Genomic DNA, 15,993 nt, shown 5'->3' on the forward strand with positions numbered 1-15,993 from the left:
CCAATGACAATCAAACCACTGACAATTGCCCCACTGACAATCACACCAATGACAATTAAACCACTGACAATCACACGACTGACAATTAAACCATCCGACAATTACTTACAGTAACAGAACTGACATTAAGACAACTAAAAGTAACAGCACTGCCACTGGGTGAACCTGTGGGTGTTAGGTAATCCAGCATTTGAGATTTAACTCTGGAGATAGTGAGCAATGATTCATACTCTGTGTGTTTGTGGTGAACTGAAGGTGTGTTTTTACAATGAGGTGAGGGGGAGTACAGACAGAGCTGAGGACATGCACTATGAGCAGAAGAAGAAAACCACAAGGCAGCTGCCTTCAGTCTAGGCACAGAATGCTAAACAGTCTCTCTCTCTCTCTCTCTCTCTCTCTCTCTCTCTCTCTCTCTCTCTCAGCTTGGTTTGCATGCCAATGAAGCTTGTGACCAAATAAGACGCCTGATATTATTGACCCATTTTCAAAAAGAAATTGAAGTACATTTGGTCACTAAACACTTCCAAACTGAAGTACTCTTTCACCCTGGGTGTGTTGGCACTCAGCACTCCCACATAAATTCTGACCACCCACACCTTTTATATATACACACATATATATATATGTAAGCGCTTATCCAATTCAGGGTCGCGGTGGGTCCAGAGCCTACCTGGAATCACTGGGCGCAAGGTAGGAATACACCCTGGAAGGGGCTATATATATATATATATACACACACACATTATAAATGAGTGATAAGTGATTGGACAGACTCAGACATTAGAGAGGACTAAATATTAAACACCTTGTCCAGTGTTTGTTTAAATACAGGTCTTGGTGGAGTTCCATTTCACTGTAAACTGTTCCAACATTGTTTTTTAAGTTTGTACTTTTATTGTAAATTTTATCAGATAATATTGTAGGTAAAACTTAACTTACAATATTGGAAATCTTAGCTAACTGTAAATAAATAGAAGTACTTTACTCACTCAAATCAACATTTTTCAGGAGTCAAATGTGTGTAGATTAATGTCCAAGACTTGCTTGACTTTGAAAGAAAACATGTTTTTAGATAAAAACGCTTTTGTTTAAGTAGGTGCTAATACTGCTAAGATTACTAACGCCCCCTAACTTCGGCCACCTCCCCTGCTTGTGACAGTCAAACGAGACAGTTGCTGCCACATTCATTGGTTTTGAGAGGTTTACAATGAGATTACGTTTGTCCTGTGTTGGTATCCGTACTCTACATATCAGGATTAAAATGGCGGTAGATTTTCCCCTCAGAGAAAAGGAAGCTAACCGCTAAGCTAACTTTTACACTGAGGTAAATATCTGTCGCGAAATGGAAATGTGTTGTGTTCCACATGCAGTTTTGCGCACAAAGAATTACAACACTGTTAGAGATACTTAAATATTGTTTAGATGTGTGATTTCTTGCGAGACTGATGTTTCAATACCCTACTAAGGCTTGAACTTACTATTTATTATTTTACCCACTGCCATTGGCAAAGAGAAAGAGCGGAATTGCACCATATACGGCAGTGGCCGGAGTTAGGGCACGGCTGGAAATAGGAGGAATACTGATAAATACATGAAATCAAATGTATGTGTGTGGGAGGGGACCTACCCGCTTCTAAAAGTTACATAGTGCAATTTCTGCTGTGCTGAGCACAGAGAAGCTATGACAGCGGCTCTATTCTCCCTGTTACAGGTCAGGGGAGCATCACAGAGATTTTGAAGCTGTAACTTTAAGGTAAAAATACTACCTACTGTTGTTTTAAGTCATTTGGCAGACGCTGTTCTCCATAGTGACTTTAAAAAGTGCTGCATTTTGGAGTCCTATAGATACCTCAAGCTGCCAGATACACAGTGCTTACACACTCCACTTTGGCTGACTATCAGTTTTCCTTTGATGTCTTTGCAGTGTTATGTTCTCAGGTAAACAACGTGTGGTTATTTGGGATAAAGAAAAAATAAATCATGAGCTTAACGTATTAATCCCCATAAGAACAGTATTAACTCCTCCCAGGGCTTGTGTGTGGGCAGCGCGGCATACAGTTATTTAAAAGATGTTGTGGAAATGTTTCTCCTCAGTATGTTTGAGGTGTGAGGTTTTGAGATGACCGGATGTTGACTTTAATAAAGACGTTAGAGCTACGTCGCCGGAACGCGCGCGCTCTCGTGTTTGTGGCTATAAACCGCGCAAGAGCGCCGCGCGAGCTCAGTCCAGCGCTGGTGGAGGGAAGCAGAGGCTGCGCGCGCTTCAATTCATTCGTTTCTGTGAGCTACGGGGATCAGCGCTTCCCCACGCGCTCGTGTCAGGACAGTACAGCGGATGACCAGCGAACGGACACTTGAGGAATGGACGAGCAGGACCCCTCCGTCACCGAGGATTAAATAAAGACCCTCGCCTCCGCTTTCCCGCGCGCTCCAAGCGATGCAGGCGAACGGCAGCGCGTGCTCCGTGGGCGCGGACGACGGCTTGGACGCTCGGAACCGGAGTGAGGTGCCTCTGCGCTGCTGGCTGCAGCTACTGTCCGAGGACGAGGCGGTGGTGGAGGCGGCGCGCTGGGAGGGCGCGGAAGCGTTCGCGAGCGCGGCACTGCGCGCGGCCATCGCCGCCGTGTACGCGGCGGTGTGCGCTCTGGGTCTGGTGGGCAACGCGCTGGCGCTGTGCGTGCTGAGGCGCGCGGCGAGGCACGGTGGCGCGCGCCGCTCCTCTGTCAACTGCTTCGTGATGGGCCTCGCGGCCACGGACCTGCAGTTCGTGCTCACGCTGCCGTTCTGGGCCGCGGACACGGCCCTGGACTTCCGCTGGCCTTTCGGCAAACTGATGTGCAAGCTCGTGAGCTCGGTGACCACCATGAACATGTACGCGAGCGTCTTCTTCCTCACGGCCATGAGCGTCACGCGCTACTGCGCGCTGGCTTCGCCGTTGCCGTTGCGCGCGGTGGACGCCTGCGGGGGCGGCGGCGGTGGAGGCGCGGCCGGTGGCGCGAGGCGCGCCTGCGTGGCCATATGGCTCGTGTCGCTCACGGCCACGTTGCCGCACGCCGTGTACTCCACGACGGTGCGCGTGATGGACGATGACGAACTCTGTCTCGTGCGCTTCCCGGACACGGGCGGCTGGAACCCGCAGCAGCTGCTCGGCCTCTACCAGACGCAGAAGGTGCTCGTGGGCTTCCTCGTGCCTCTCATCGTCATCTGCGCGTGCTACGTGCTGCTGCTGCGCGTCGTGCTCCGGAGGCGCGTGAGCAGCGGCTCGGAGGAGCGCGTGAGCAGCCGGCGCCGGCGCCGCTCACGCGTCACGAGGTCCGTCACGGTGGTCGTGCTCTCCTTCTTCGTCTGCTGGCTGCCCAACCAGGCGCTCACGCTCTGGGGAGTGCTCATCAAGTTCGACCTCGTGCCCTTCACCAAGGCCTTCTACAACGCGCAGGTGTACGCCTTCCCGCTCACCGTGTGCCTCGCGCACGCCAACAGCTGCCTCAACCCCGTGCTCTACTGCCTCGTGCGCCGCGAGTACCGCGCGGGGCTCAAGCAGCTGCTGCTCGGGACCTTCGCCAGGCTCGCGCGCCGGGGCAAGAAGGTGGCCGAGGCGCCGAAAAGCAGCACGCAGGGACTGGCTGTGGTGCGCGTGGAGGGAGGACTGTGAACGGACAGTGCGAGGAGACTCTCGCGGGGACCGGACTAAATGCAGGGGCGAGGACTGACCACTTAGGGTCGCGTCTGAATGTCTGGACACCTCCTGGTTGTGATGGAAAAATGCAAACTAACACTGATCCATGTACACAGCACACAGTAGATGATATGTAGTGATTATGGTACAGTTCAGAACGTGCTGTGCTTGGTTAGATTTAGCGAAGCTTAATCACAATGTCGAATATACATCAGAGGGCAACACAAGGAGAAGTAGCAGAATCATAGAGAATGTCTAGGACTTGGGGAAGTGATCAGTGATGACGAGACAAGTGTACGTGACAAAAGCTCTATATAAACTGTGCTTGTCCAACTAAACTAGAGATGTAATGCTTGACTCTGTGTCTTTATTCCTCTGGTTTTCCTTTCTGGTGACTAGACTAATTGCCATAACACTGGTCACATGACACGTCTTGTCGAACCTTTTAATACACAGTTCCATACACCCCCAGTTTATCAGCTCCACTGACCACACAGGAGCACTCTGTAGCTCTGTACTTACAAATTGTTGTCCATCTGACCTTTCACCTTGGTCAGGACCCCCACAAGGTCAACACAGGGCAGGTATAGCACTGGTGTGTGTTGGAGTGGATCAGAAACAGCAGTGCTGTTGGAGTTTTAAACTGCAACAGTGTCACTGCTGGCCTGAGAATAGTTCACCGACCAAAAACATCCAGGCAACAGCACCCTGTGTCCACTGATGAAGGACTAGAGGACGACCGACACACACTGTGCAGCAGCAGATGAGCTACGGTCTCAGACTTTACATCTACAGACAGTGAGTGTTTAAAAACTCCAGCAGCACTGCTGTGTCTGATCCACTCCACCAGTTCAACACACCACCACCACATCAGTGTCACTGCAGCCAAATAATACCTGCCCTGTGGTGGTCCCACGGGAGTCCTGAACATTGAAGAACAGGGTGAAAGGGGGCAAATAAAGTATGCAGAGCAACACGTGAACTACTGTCTTTAATAGTAGACCTACAAAGCGGTCCTGTCTGGTCAGTGGAGCTTCTGGTTCAAGGTTCTAGTGTGACTTTATGTTGCCGAAAGGAAAAAAGGGCACGCACACTTTGAAGAGAAGCTCAAGTGATGTTAAGAGGCTTAACCAACGTAATCCCCGTAGACCACTGGGGTTCAGAACCTTTACAAGTCCTCCAACTCCTCTGATCCCGCAGGACACGGGGGGCGTCATCGCGTTAAGTCAATAATCCCATGTTTGATATAAACATTTTTGAAGATGGTAACTGATCTCAGCCGGGGTTCTCACTCTAGCCTCATTAGATTCCTCACTACTCTCCCACTGCGGTGGGCTACTGCCGAGTCCTGTTCAATTACTGTGAACATCTTTGGCTTTAACACTGTTCCAACATTGTTGTCCTAGTAGAGGTGGTGTTGAGCCCCATCCCCTTGCTCACAACTGCAGCCTAGCACCGCTGCGCCCTTCGTTTGTGTGTGTGCTCATCGAAGTGTGCAAGGTTGCTTTGACCTTCCAGATTTATTCTGTTTCTGTCTTTAGACCCAGAAAGGGGTTGGGGGTGTGTCCGTGTGTACACTCTGGTAAAGGCCATTGCTCAGAATCCACAGCAGCCCAGTGACATTTCACACATAATTACTTTAGAAAATAGCCTGGAAATCACAGCTTTTTATCTTTAACTTTGTTGTCATTTGTAATATTCCATCCATTCATTATCTGTAACCCTTATCCAATTCAGGGTCGTGGTGGGTCCACAGTCTACCTGGAATCATTGGGCGCAAGGCAGGAACACACCCTGGAGGGGGCGCCAGTCCTTCACAGGGTAACACACACACATTCACTCACACACACCTACGGACACTTTTGAGTCGCCAATCCACCTACCAACGTGTGTTTTTGGACAGTGGGAGGAAACCAGAGCACCCGGAGGAAACCCACGCAGACACAGGGAGAACACACCACACTCCTCACAGACAATCACCCGGAGGAAACCCACAAAGACACAGGGAGAACACACCACACTCCTCACAGACAGTTACCCGGAGGAAACACACGCAGACACAAAGAGAACACACCACACTCCTCACAGACAGTCACCCGGAGGAAACCCACACAGACACAGGGAGAACACACCATACTCCTCACAGACACTCACCCGGAGGAAACCCACGCAGACACAGGGAGAACACACCACACTCCTCACAGACAATCACCCAGAGGTTCAAAATGGTTCCAAGTCAACATAATTTACGTATACTTTGCGTCTACATTCTACACAGAAAAAAGCATGCAAATAAATGGGGGCATATTGGAAAGCTTAAGCTGTCGGCTAGAAGGCTGTAAATCTCAAACCCAGTTTGGACCAGTGACCTGTAAAACCGCTCTCTGAAGGAATGGAGCACTGTCTAAAACATGTAAAATAAGTCGGATTGGTGAACTGTTGAACTGTGGTTAGTGTTGACTTCTTTAAAGCTCTCAAAAGGCTGGTCTCTCGCCACACAGTTTACACATAAACAGACACACAAACACACTCTTCTAACTGTGAACTGTGCGGACATTATATAGACATCCTGTCATTTAGTGCAGACTTACCATTAACTTTTCTATACGTAATACTCGCTTAACCTTCCCTTAAAATATCTTAATATAATCATTTACACTGTGGCGACCATCTGCTGATCTCCACAAGGAAGACCCGTGCCCACAATGTGAGGCTGTAAACAGGTTTCGGTCTGTAAATAACTTGATAAATAATTAGATTGTCGATTGTCATTAGCCCTGTTTCACACAGGAGCATTCAGCGTCCACACACAGGGTCCAGGCTTTGGTCGAAATTTCCTCAAAGAAAACGTTGCACTGACTTACCAGATTAAAACTGAAGTCAATTAACTGGCAGCAACAGCTCAAAGCCCACCTCCCTCTTCAGCCCCTCTTCACGTGAAGAGGTTCTCGGTCTGAATATGGATCGAGGCCTTTACGGCTCCAGCCTCCTGCCTGAGTTCTAATGGAGTCATTATCACGAATTAGACTGTAATCCCTGCAGGCAGACATGAGACAGGCAATGAACCCACAACCCCAGGACCCTGGAGCTGTGGGGCAGCGACTATTATTCTCTAAAGCACATACACATTTCTATCAACTGGAAAACAAGAGACTGAGTGAGTGTGAGTGTGTGATGGTGCCCTGTGATGGACCGACACCATCTCTAGGTCTGGACGGCAGCGTTAATGCTTGTTCTATCAGATCAAATACACCAATTTACTGGAACCAAATCGGCCAAGTGAGAACACGCTTCTGAGTCCGTCTGGAAGTGTTGGGATTCAGGAACACAGGCCCCGTACACAGCTGGTCACTAAGTGAGATGAACGATCGTGCCAACTGCTGATCACTTATTCTATAAACCTTCTGTGAGGTTTAAACGACTTCCAGATGTTCTGCTAAACAGAGGGCTTTATCTCTAAAAGACTGAGTGCTGCTGGTGTTCCCCGGTCCATTTACTGCTGTCTTTTGAATTGAGGAGAGTGGAACATGCTCAGGGGTGCAGAACGTACATCAGAAATGTCAGTGTGCCATTCCTGCGTGTGGCCTTTCAGTGCTGTGTTACACACAAACTGCTCCCTGCATGGAAATGCATCTCCTCTGACTTCACAATCTTGTGGTGTACTCCACAAAAGATGGAGGGGCAACATGGTAGTGACAACGACAAAAAACTCAAGGGTCCTGGGTTCAATCCTCAGTTAATGCCGTAGGGAGGATCTTGGTGTGAGAGGATAGGTTTGGGGTGTGAACCTATGCCATATGCAACCTTCTAAACAACGTCTTTTTCAGAAATATGCTGCCCATGCTAATTTGAACATATCAAACAGCAAACCACATCTAACAGCATGAGTACACCAGAAAATACACAGTGTTAGTCTAACAACTAACATATCTAGTGTCCAGATATGTCTCCAATAAAACGTTTGTGGCATTTGGTGAAGCACAATACAAAACCAAATGCATAAGACAGGTCACAAATGATGCTTTTCCACTGCAAGGTACCTACCCGACTTGGCTCGGCTCTACTTTTTTTGTTTCCTTTTTTCGTTAGGTAAATTTGGGACCTCATATCTTGAAGCAAATACTAATTTAGTCCCTGCTCACTTGTGGTTTAAAGCAAACCAAGTAGGATCTAACATGACGTGTAAACATTGCAGAAAGCTGATTGGCCAGAGAGATTTGTTAATCACGACAGAATACAGACCTCCAGCACAAACTAGGCATTTGTAAAATATCCACACTACACATTACACATCAAATTTGTTTTTCTCCGAAACACACGGTGCCATAGTGTTCTGAAGGGAGAGCTTCCTGATTGACAGAAACACCCTCATGAGTTTGTGTTTCATGCTCAGTGTGAGCACACACTGTACATAATGCCATTCACGCTGATTACTTTCATGCAGTGTTGAGCAGAAGAGCCAGGTACACAGTGGACAAATCGAAAAGCAGTTTTAGTCATCCATGCAAAACATTTTTTAACTCTGTTTGCCAGGCCTGAGAGAAAGATGACAAGACATGACGCTTTCTTAACTGGGTCAGTCTGTGTCTGGAGGCCCCAGATGATTGGTGAATGAAGATAAAAAGAACAGTGATGTAGCACTGTTTTAATCATGCGTCTCCTTACTTTTTCTGCAGTGTTTAGCTGATTTCAGATTTGGACTGAGCTCAGAGCGTCACTGAGGTAAAGCACTGAACAGCACTTTTTGTTGCAAACAGGCCTCAAATTCATCAAAGGTGAATTTGTAACATTTTCCCCAGGTATTTTTGGATTTCTAGCTCTCATGGAAAACCAGGCTTGAAACTTCCCTTTAACCATAAACTCTAATCCAACCCATAACCCCAAATCTAACCATAACAGTATATTTAACCTTAACCCTAAACCTAACCATAAACCTAAGCTCCAATCGCTTAGAAATGGCAGCATTATATTTGTGTGAGGCTCACCCCAGTAGTTCCATGTGAAATAGACTAGGTGTGGCCATTCATTCATTGTCTGTAAGCGCTTATCCAGTTCAGGGTCGCGGTAGGTCCAGAGCCCACCCGGAATCATTGGGTGCAAGGCAAACCTGTTGTATTCCCATGAAATTTGCAGGAAAAAAAGCAAAGGAGAGGCAAAGACTGCTGTCATCATAACACTGTTTGAATTACCACAGAAACTCATTTGTAACTCGCGTTGTTTAGTTTTGTAGCACTTTCGCTAGTTCAGTTAGCCGTCGCTGGAGTTTGGAGGTAGTTCCACCTTAAGTGATTCAAAACAGCAAAAATAAGTCAATATTAAACACCTATGGAGCAGGAATAGAGCAATCCACATTTCAGTTTGTGCTTTTCAAAGAGAGAGAGAGAGAAAGCCTAGCATACCAGACTGAGACACTTTGTTTTTTTTTTTACTTATTTAGAGACACTAGTAAACATTAGACTGTTTGAAGCGTGCTAACAGCCTGGAGAGCAGTACTATTTATAATTAAATACAGGTCAGTTAATGGTACTGATCAGTGCTTTCAAAACATTAGCGATGAAAATACTACCTTGTAGTTTTGTAAATGGAAACAGTCTCAGTGTGGGGTAACTCCCTTGGATTGCATGGAATCATGCCCCTATGGCGGGTAATTACACATGGAGCCCTAACCCTCATGAGAGGTACTTTTATTTGCTCTGCAGACTGATTACTGCAACTGGTTTCAAGGTGTGTTCATCATCCACTTTGCCTGCTGGGAGTTCGGTATCCTAAATCATGTGATGCAAGCGACGGAGTGTGTTTTGATTTGTGCTGATGAAAGTGCATATCTGAGCGCTGTGTAGAACTCATCAAAAAGCAGCTGTGCCTTCATCACGTATGCAATCAGCTTGCAGGCTGTAAAATACGCCTGGAAACTTCAAACCTACCACCACGCGGGGTTTCAAATGTTTCTGCTAAGCATTGGTGCTCGGTGGTGTAGCTGTGTTTCTCTGGCCCTGTTCCACTGAGATAAATGAGAGTGTTTCAAAAGACTGTAGTAATTACCTGCTGCAGTCTATCAGACAGGTTGGGCTCTGACCTTTCGGGGGAGGCCTGTGGTTGATAACGATCAGGACCAGTCAGAAAGTGAGCGAGTTTAAATATCAGTCTGAGATGGATCAGGGTCATCTCTGGCACCGCTGTGTGATAGTGTCACTCAGTGCCACAGCTGGGTCTCTGGAAGCTCCAGGAAAAGGGCAGATGAGACACTGGGTTTTTTGCAGATGGTGTACTTTTCCAACTTACATCGAATCACAAGGATTTACTTTCGCATCACATCTACTCAACAGCCAATAGGATTCCAGTAGGCAGTCCCCAACAGCTTCAGCTCTTCAGGCAAGGGTTTAGTAACAAGAACATTAGTAATGTCAGGCTGGATGATTAACATTTAACAATGGCAGCTCATCCCCAAGGTGTTCAGTGGAGCTTAATCACCCCAACTCATCCCAAGGGTTTCAAAAGGGAACGTAGATGACTCTGGACAACTGCTGTAATACGTCTCGGACAGCAGTAATAAGTCAATATTACCCACCTATGGAGCAGGAATAGAGCAACATCCTCAATGTTTTTCATGCTTTTCAAAGTTCAGGGGTCTCTCCGCCATCCAAACGCCTCACTGACTTTCTTTCCATTTACCCAGGCACTGCTGTGTAAAACTTTTATCAAAATTGCATTGGATTACAATCACGAGCTTTGCCTTTAAGTACCCCAACTCAACTCAAAGCAGTGTTGCCAACTTAGCGATTTTGTCGCTAGATTTAGCGACTTTTCAGACCCCTTTAGCAAGTTATTTTTTTAGAAAGCGACTAGCGACATATCTAGCGACTTTTCGTATAAACCCTAACTACTTCCCATCCAAGAGAGTCGCTAAATCTGCCAGTGAGAGAAACTCGGTTCTCGCTGTGTCCTTCTTTTACTGTATCACTTTAAATTGTTTTAATCATTTTACTCTTTTTAATATATTTCCTTTTACTGCAATATTTTAATTGTTTTATTGGACTTTTATGATTTTTATTCTTGCTTTTAATTTAACGGTTTCTTCTGTAAAGCTTTTGTATGAAAGGTGCTCTGTAAATAAACTTGCCTTGCATCACCTCTCTGTTCCAGTGTGCACTGCAGCTCACACAGATGAGGATGAGCTGTGTATGTGCAGACAGTGTTACCAATGACCAATCACTGATCTGCTGTTTGCTCCTCCTCCTTTTTTCACATTGGTTTCCGCCAATGGTCTCAGACAAACAATTGATCATGTGATCTCCTGCTGGGTGGACATGATGATGTAACATATATGCAAAATAGAGCATAATAATACAACTCATCCCAAACGTATTCAGTGCAGCCTAACTAATACAAATCATCCCAAACGTATTCAGTGCAGTCAAACTAATACAAATCATCCCAAACGTATTCAGTGCAGTCAAACTAATACAAATCATCCCAAACGTATTCAGTGCAGCCAAACTAATACAACTCATCCCAAACGTATTCAGTGCAGCCTAACTAATACAACTAATCCCAAACGAATTCAGTGCAGTCAAACTAATACAACTAATCCCAAACTTATTCAGTGCAGCCAAACTAATACAAATCATCCCAAACGTATTCAATGCAGCCTAACTAATACAGCTCATCCCAAACATATTCAGTGCAGTCTAACTAATACAACTCATCCCAAACGTATTCAGTGCAGCCAAACTAATACAACTCATCCCAAACGTATTCAGTGCAGTCAAACTAATACAACTAATCCCGAACTTTTTCAGTGCAGCCAAACTAATACAACTAATCCCAAACGTATTCAGTGCAGTCTAACTAATACAACTCATCCCAAACGTATTCAGTGCAGCCAAACTAATACAACTCATCCCAAACTTATTCAGTGCAGCCTAACTAATACAACTCATCCCAAACGTATTCAGTGCAGTCAAACTAATACAACTAATCCCAAGCTTATTCAGTGCAGCCAAACTAATACAACTAATCCCAAACATATTCAGTGCAGCCAAACTAATACAAATCATCCCAAACGTATTCAATGCAGCCTAACTAATACAGCTCATCCCAAACATATTCAGTGCAGTCTAACTAATACAACTCATCCCAAACGTATTCAGTGCAGCCAAACTAATACAACTCATCCCAAACGTATTCAGTGCAGCCAAACTAATACAACTCATCCCAAACTTATTCAGTGCAGCCTAACTAATACAACTCATCCCAAACGTATTCAGTGCAGTCTAACTAATACAACTCATCCCAAACGTATTCAGTGCAGCCTAACTAATACAGCTCATCCCAAACATATTCAGTGCAGCCAAACTAATACAACTCATCCCAAACGTATTCAGTGCAGCCAAACTAATACAACTCATCCCAAACGTATTCAGTGCAGCCTAACTAATACAAGTCATCCCAAACGTATTCAGTGCAGCCAAACTAATACAACTCATCCCAAACATATTCAGTGCAGCCAAACTAATACAACTCATCCCAAACATATTCAGTGCAGCCAAACTAATACAACTCATCCCAAACGTATTCAGTGCAGCCAAACTAATACAACTCATCCCAAACGTATTCAGTGCAGCCAAACTAATACAACTCATCCCAAACGTATTCAGTGCAGCCTAACTAATACAACTACCCAACAGACAAATTAAACTAAACCCCTCCTAGTTATGTCAGGGGTGATAAATGATAAATAAAATGACTTTATAACTACAAATTATCTCAAAAGTCTTCAATAAAGCTTAGCTACTCTGACTCGTGAAAATAGAGAGTGGAGCTTTAAGTTTTAGTTTGAAAAACTGTCATGTACAAATAAAACCAAATGAACGCCATAAATGGTCTGATATTAAGCAGATTCCTGAATACCATACATCATATCTGCTATATATTCTTTCAAAACAACTCACAATCGCCTGCATCTTCCATTCAGTTTCAGAAGAAAAGGAGTTAACAGTGGAGCCAAGTACAAAGCCCAGAGGAGAGGGGCTTTTGTTTTTTCCTTAAAACAGTTTTCTCACATGATGTTGCTTAAATGTATGTCATTAATACCATTGATTTTCTGTTGAGCACTTTGGCACATGCAACTGTTTCTGTTATAATCAGTGTGTGACATGCGTGACGTTCACCTACTTAACAAGTATTTCACGTTAATGCCTTAGCAATAGTATTACAATTGATTGCGAGGTTGTTATCAGCCAGAACATAAGTCACCATAGGACCAGGTCTAGCAATTTGGAGCCGTAAGTGGGATTTCTCAAGGGCCCTCCCCCATCAATCGATGCTTACCAAGCTGGAAAGGTGAAGACTTACTTAAGCTAACATAACACAAAGTGCTGTTGTCCTTGGAGCAGGACAATCCCCTTATATCAATTCCAATGGCTTTCAACCTTAGGCCAACATTCAGAGATTCATTCATCCATTCATCTTCTGTAACTCCTGTGGAGTCATTGAGTGTAATGGAGGAACAAATTCAAAGATTCTACGTGAATATGAACAACCTTTTTTATTTGCATCTGCAGATGAAAAGTTCCACGGCACCGGAGCTGAAAGCCAGTGTGATCTAATCCAATCTAATCAGCGGAACACAGTACAGTGTCGTGATAAAAGAGCTGAGTTCCATTGGTCACAGTTGACAGTGAGAAGGCTGGAAGCTTTCCAGCGAAAAATAAGTTTCTTTGCCATATATCTGCTGCAGCTCAGAGACCGAGAGAGAGATTAGCGTGATTTTCACACTCTTATCATTCAGTAATAACTGAGTCACTGATGCTGAGGAGAGCATCAGCGAAAATGGGAAGAAATTTTCAGATGCATCTTTTTCAGAACAAGACACTTCAAAGAAGTCATTCCCATGTGTTCAACCCCAGGTTCAAAGAAGTGGTGAGTGCCAGTAAAATACTAACACAGTGATAAATAAATACTGTTCATGAATACTATTCATCAGTATAAATAAATACTATTCTTCATGAATATTTGGTTTTTAAAAGCATGGTTTGAAATTTCTTCAATTTCTTCAATCAATATTGAATTATTATCATAATCAGGTAGTGTCACTAACACAGGGCCAGTCTGTGAGCTGAGTGTGTCTTACTTACTGCGTCTGCATAGGTTTCATTTCACAGTCTAAAAATATGAAGCTACCCTGTGATGCCATGTTGATGATTCCATGATGGAAACTCTGGACCCAACCCTAACCAGGATGAAACAGTTATAGAAAATTTAAAATTCTCACATTTTTGTCATTTTATGGTTGCTTTTCAAAATATTAGAAATAACAATGGTCATGTTATTAAAGGGGCGGCACGGTGGCACAGCAGGTTAGTGTCGCAGTCACACAGCGGCCTGGAGGTTGTGGGTTCAATTCCCACTCCGGGTGACTGTCTGTGAGGAGTGTGGTGTGTTCTCCCTGTGTCTGTGTGGGTTTCCTCCGGGTGACTGTCTGTGAGGAGTGTGGTGTGTTCTCCCTGTGTCTGCGTGGGTTTCCTCCGGGTGACTGTCTGTGAGGAGTGTGGTGTGTTCTCCCTGTGTCTACGTGGGTTTCCTCCGGGTGACTGTCTGTGAGGAGTGTGGTGTGTTCTCCCTGTGTCTGTGTGGGTTTCCTCCGGGTGACTGTCTGTGAGGAGTGTGGTGTGTTCTCCCTGTGTCTGCGTGGGTTTCCTCCGGGTGACTGTCTGTGAGGAGTGTGGTGTGTTCTCCCTGTGTCTGTGTGGGTTTTCTCCGGGTGACTGTCTGTGAGGAGTGTGGTGTGTTCTCCCTGTGTCTGCGTGGGTTTCCTCCGGGTGACTGTCTGTGAGGAGTGTGGTGTGTTCTCCCTGTGTCTGCGTGGGTTTCCTCCCACAGTCGAAAAACAGACGTTGGTAGGTGGATTGGCTACTGAAAATTGTCCGTAGGTGTGAGTGTGTGAGTGAATGTGTGTGTGTGTGTGTGTTGCCCTGTGAAGGCCTGCCCCGCCCCCCCTCCTCCCCCCCTCTAGGGTGCATTCATGCCTTGGGCCCAATGATTCCAGGTAGGCTCTGGACCCACCGCGACCCTGAACTGGATAAGGGTTACAGATAATGAATGAATGAATAAATGAATGAATGAATGTTTGTTTAGTCAATCGTGATTCCATTACTGCTATAAGATGTATTTGAAGTATTTTACTCTAAACTGCAGCTTCTACACAGCTCCAGGGTCCTGGGGTCCTTGGTGTCTTGTTTATATGAATGTTTATATGAGTAAATTACACTCAAAGCAGCATGTTCTCAGCATTGTATTACAGCTCAAATGGCCCAAATAGCTTCAATATAACACTCATTCATTTTGCTCGATGAATAAGTAAGAGGTAGAGAGGGTGCTGTTACTAGATGCGGCAGGTGCCCCTTCTTCCGATCATTCACAGCCTCATTATTCATGCGCACTTTTGCCGGGGATTACCATATAATTGATTAAAGTGCAATTTCCTGGATGTGGTAAATAAACAAACACAGTTGATGCCCGCACTTTATCTCTCTCACATTTTGAGCCACTGAATGTGGGTACGGTGAAGTCAACAGGAGCCATCGCCATGACGACACCACCGCTAAGCTAATGGCTCAATATAAAGTCAGTGCAGGTAGAGAGACAAACAGGCAAAGAGAAATAGATGGAGAAGGGGTGGGGAGGGAATTACATTTATAGAACAGCTCCAATTCCAGCTGCTGAAACATCAGCCCTTACAGTGAGTGGTCGGTTTATTAGAAACACATGGTTTGTATGTACGCCTATACTCGTTGACCACACAGGGTTGTATCATTTATTTGTGTTGGCTACTTCTCACTGTAGTGAACAATACAACATGCCACATGGCCAGGTCCGAACTTCTGCATATGACCACACTATGTTTCCAAATATGTGTAGAATGTAGGTCCACTAATCTAAGGTTTACTGGTGTCCAGTGATACCGGGTAGACTTTGGACCCACTGTAACCCTGAACAGGATAAAGTAGTTACAGAAGACCAATGTATGGATGGATGTCCACTATTTCAACTGCACACAGATACTTTGGACCATCTCCATAGAAAAACACTTTGGCTTTCCTCCGGGTGACTGTCTGTGAGGAGTGTGGTGTGTTCTCCCTGTGTCTGCGTGGGTTTCCTCCGGGGGCTCCGGTTTCCTCCCACAGTCCAAAAAACACACGTTGGCAGATGGATTGGCGGCTCAGAAAGTGACCGTAGGTGTGAGTGTGTGAGTGAATGTGTGAGTGTGTGTGTTGCCCTGTGACGGACTGGCGCCCCCTCCAGGGTGTATTCCTGCC

The 15,993-nt window shown here is 45.5% G+C and overlaps 1 protein-coding gene across 1 annotated transcript; it reads left to right on the forward strand.

Moving 5' to 3' along the window:
• Positions 1 to 2,437: 2,437 nt before the first annotated feature.
• On the forward strand, positions 2,438 to 3,935 carry LOC136675478 (relaxin-3 receptor 1-like). The gene has a single exon (XM_066652027.1). It carries the CDS (start codon positions 2,438 to 2,440, stop codon positions 3,650 to 3,652), a length of 1,215 nt encoding a protein of 404 aa, XP_066508124.1. The 3' UTR covers positions 3,653 to 3,935.
• Positions 3,936 to 15,993: the final 12,058 nt, after the last annotated feature.

Source organism: Hoplias malabaricus, chromosome X1, assembly GCF_029633855.1.
Source record: "Hoplias malabaricus isolate fHopMal1 chromosome X1, fHopMal1.hap1, whole genome shotgun sequence".
NCBI classification, from domain to species: Eukaryota; Metazoa; Chordata; class Actinopteri; order Characiformes; family Erythrinidae; genus Hoplias; species Hoplias malabaricus.

What these genes read in the sequence shown, in the direction of transcription:
- LOC136675478 (XM_066652027.1), top strand. Translation starts at nt 2,438, where the DNA reads ATGCAGGCGAACGGCAGCGCGTGCTCCGTGGGCGCGGACGACGGCTTG.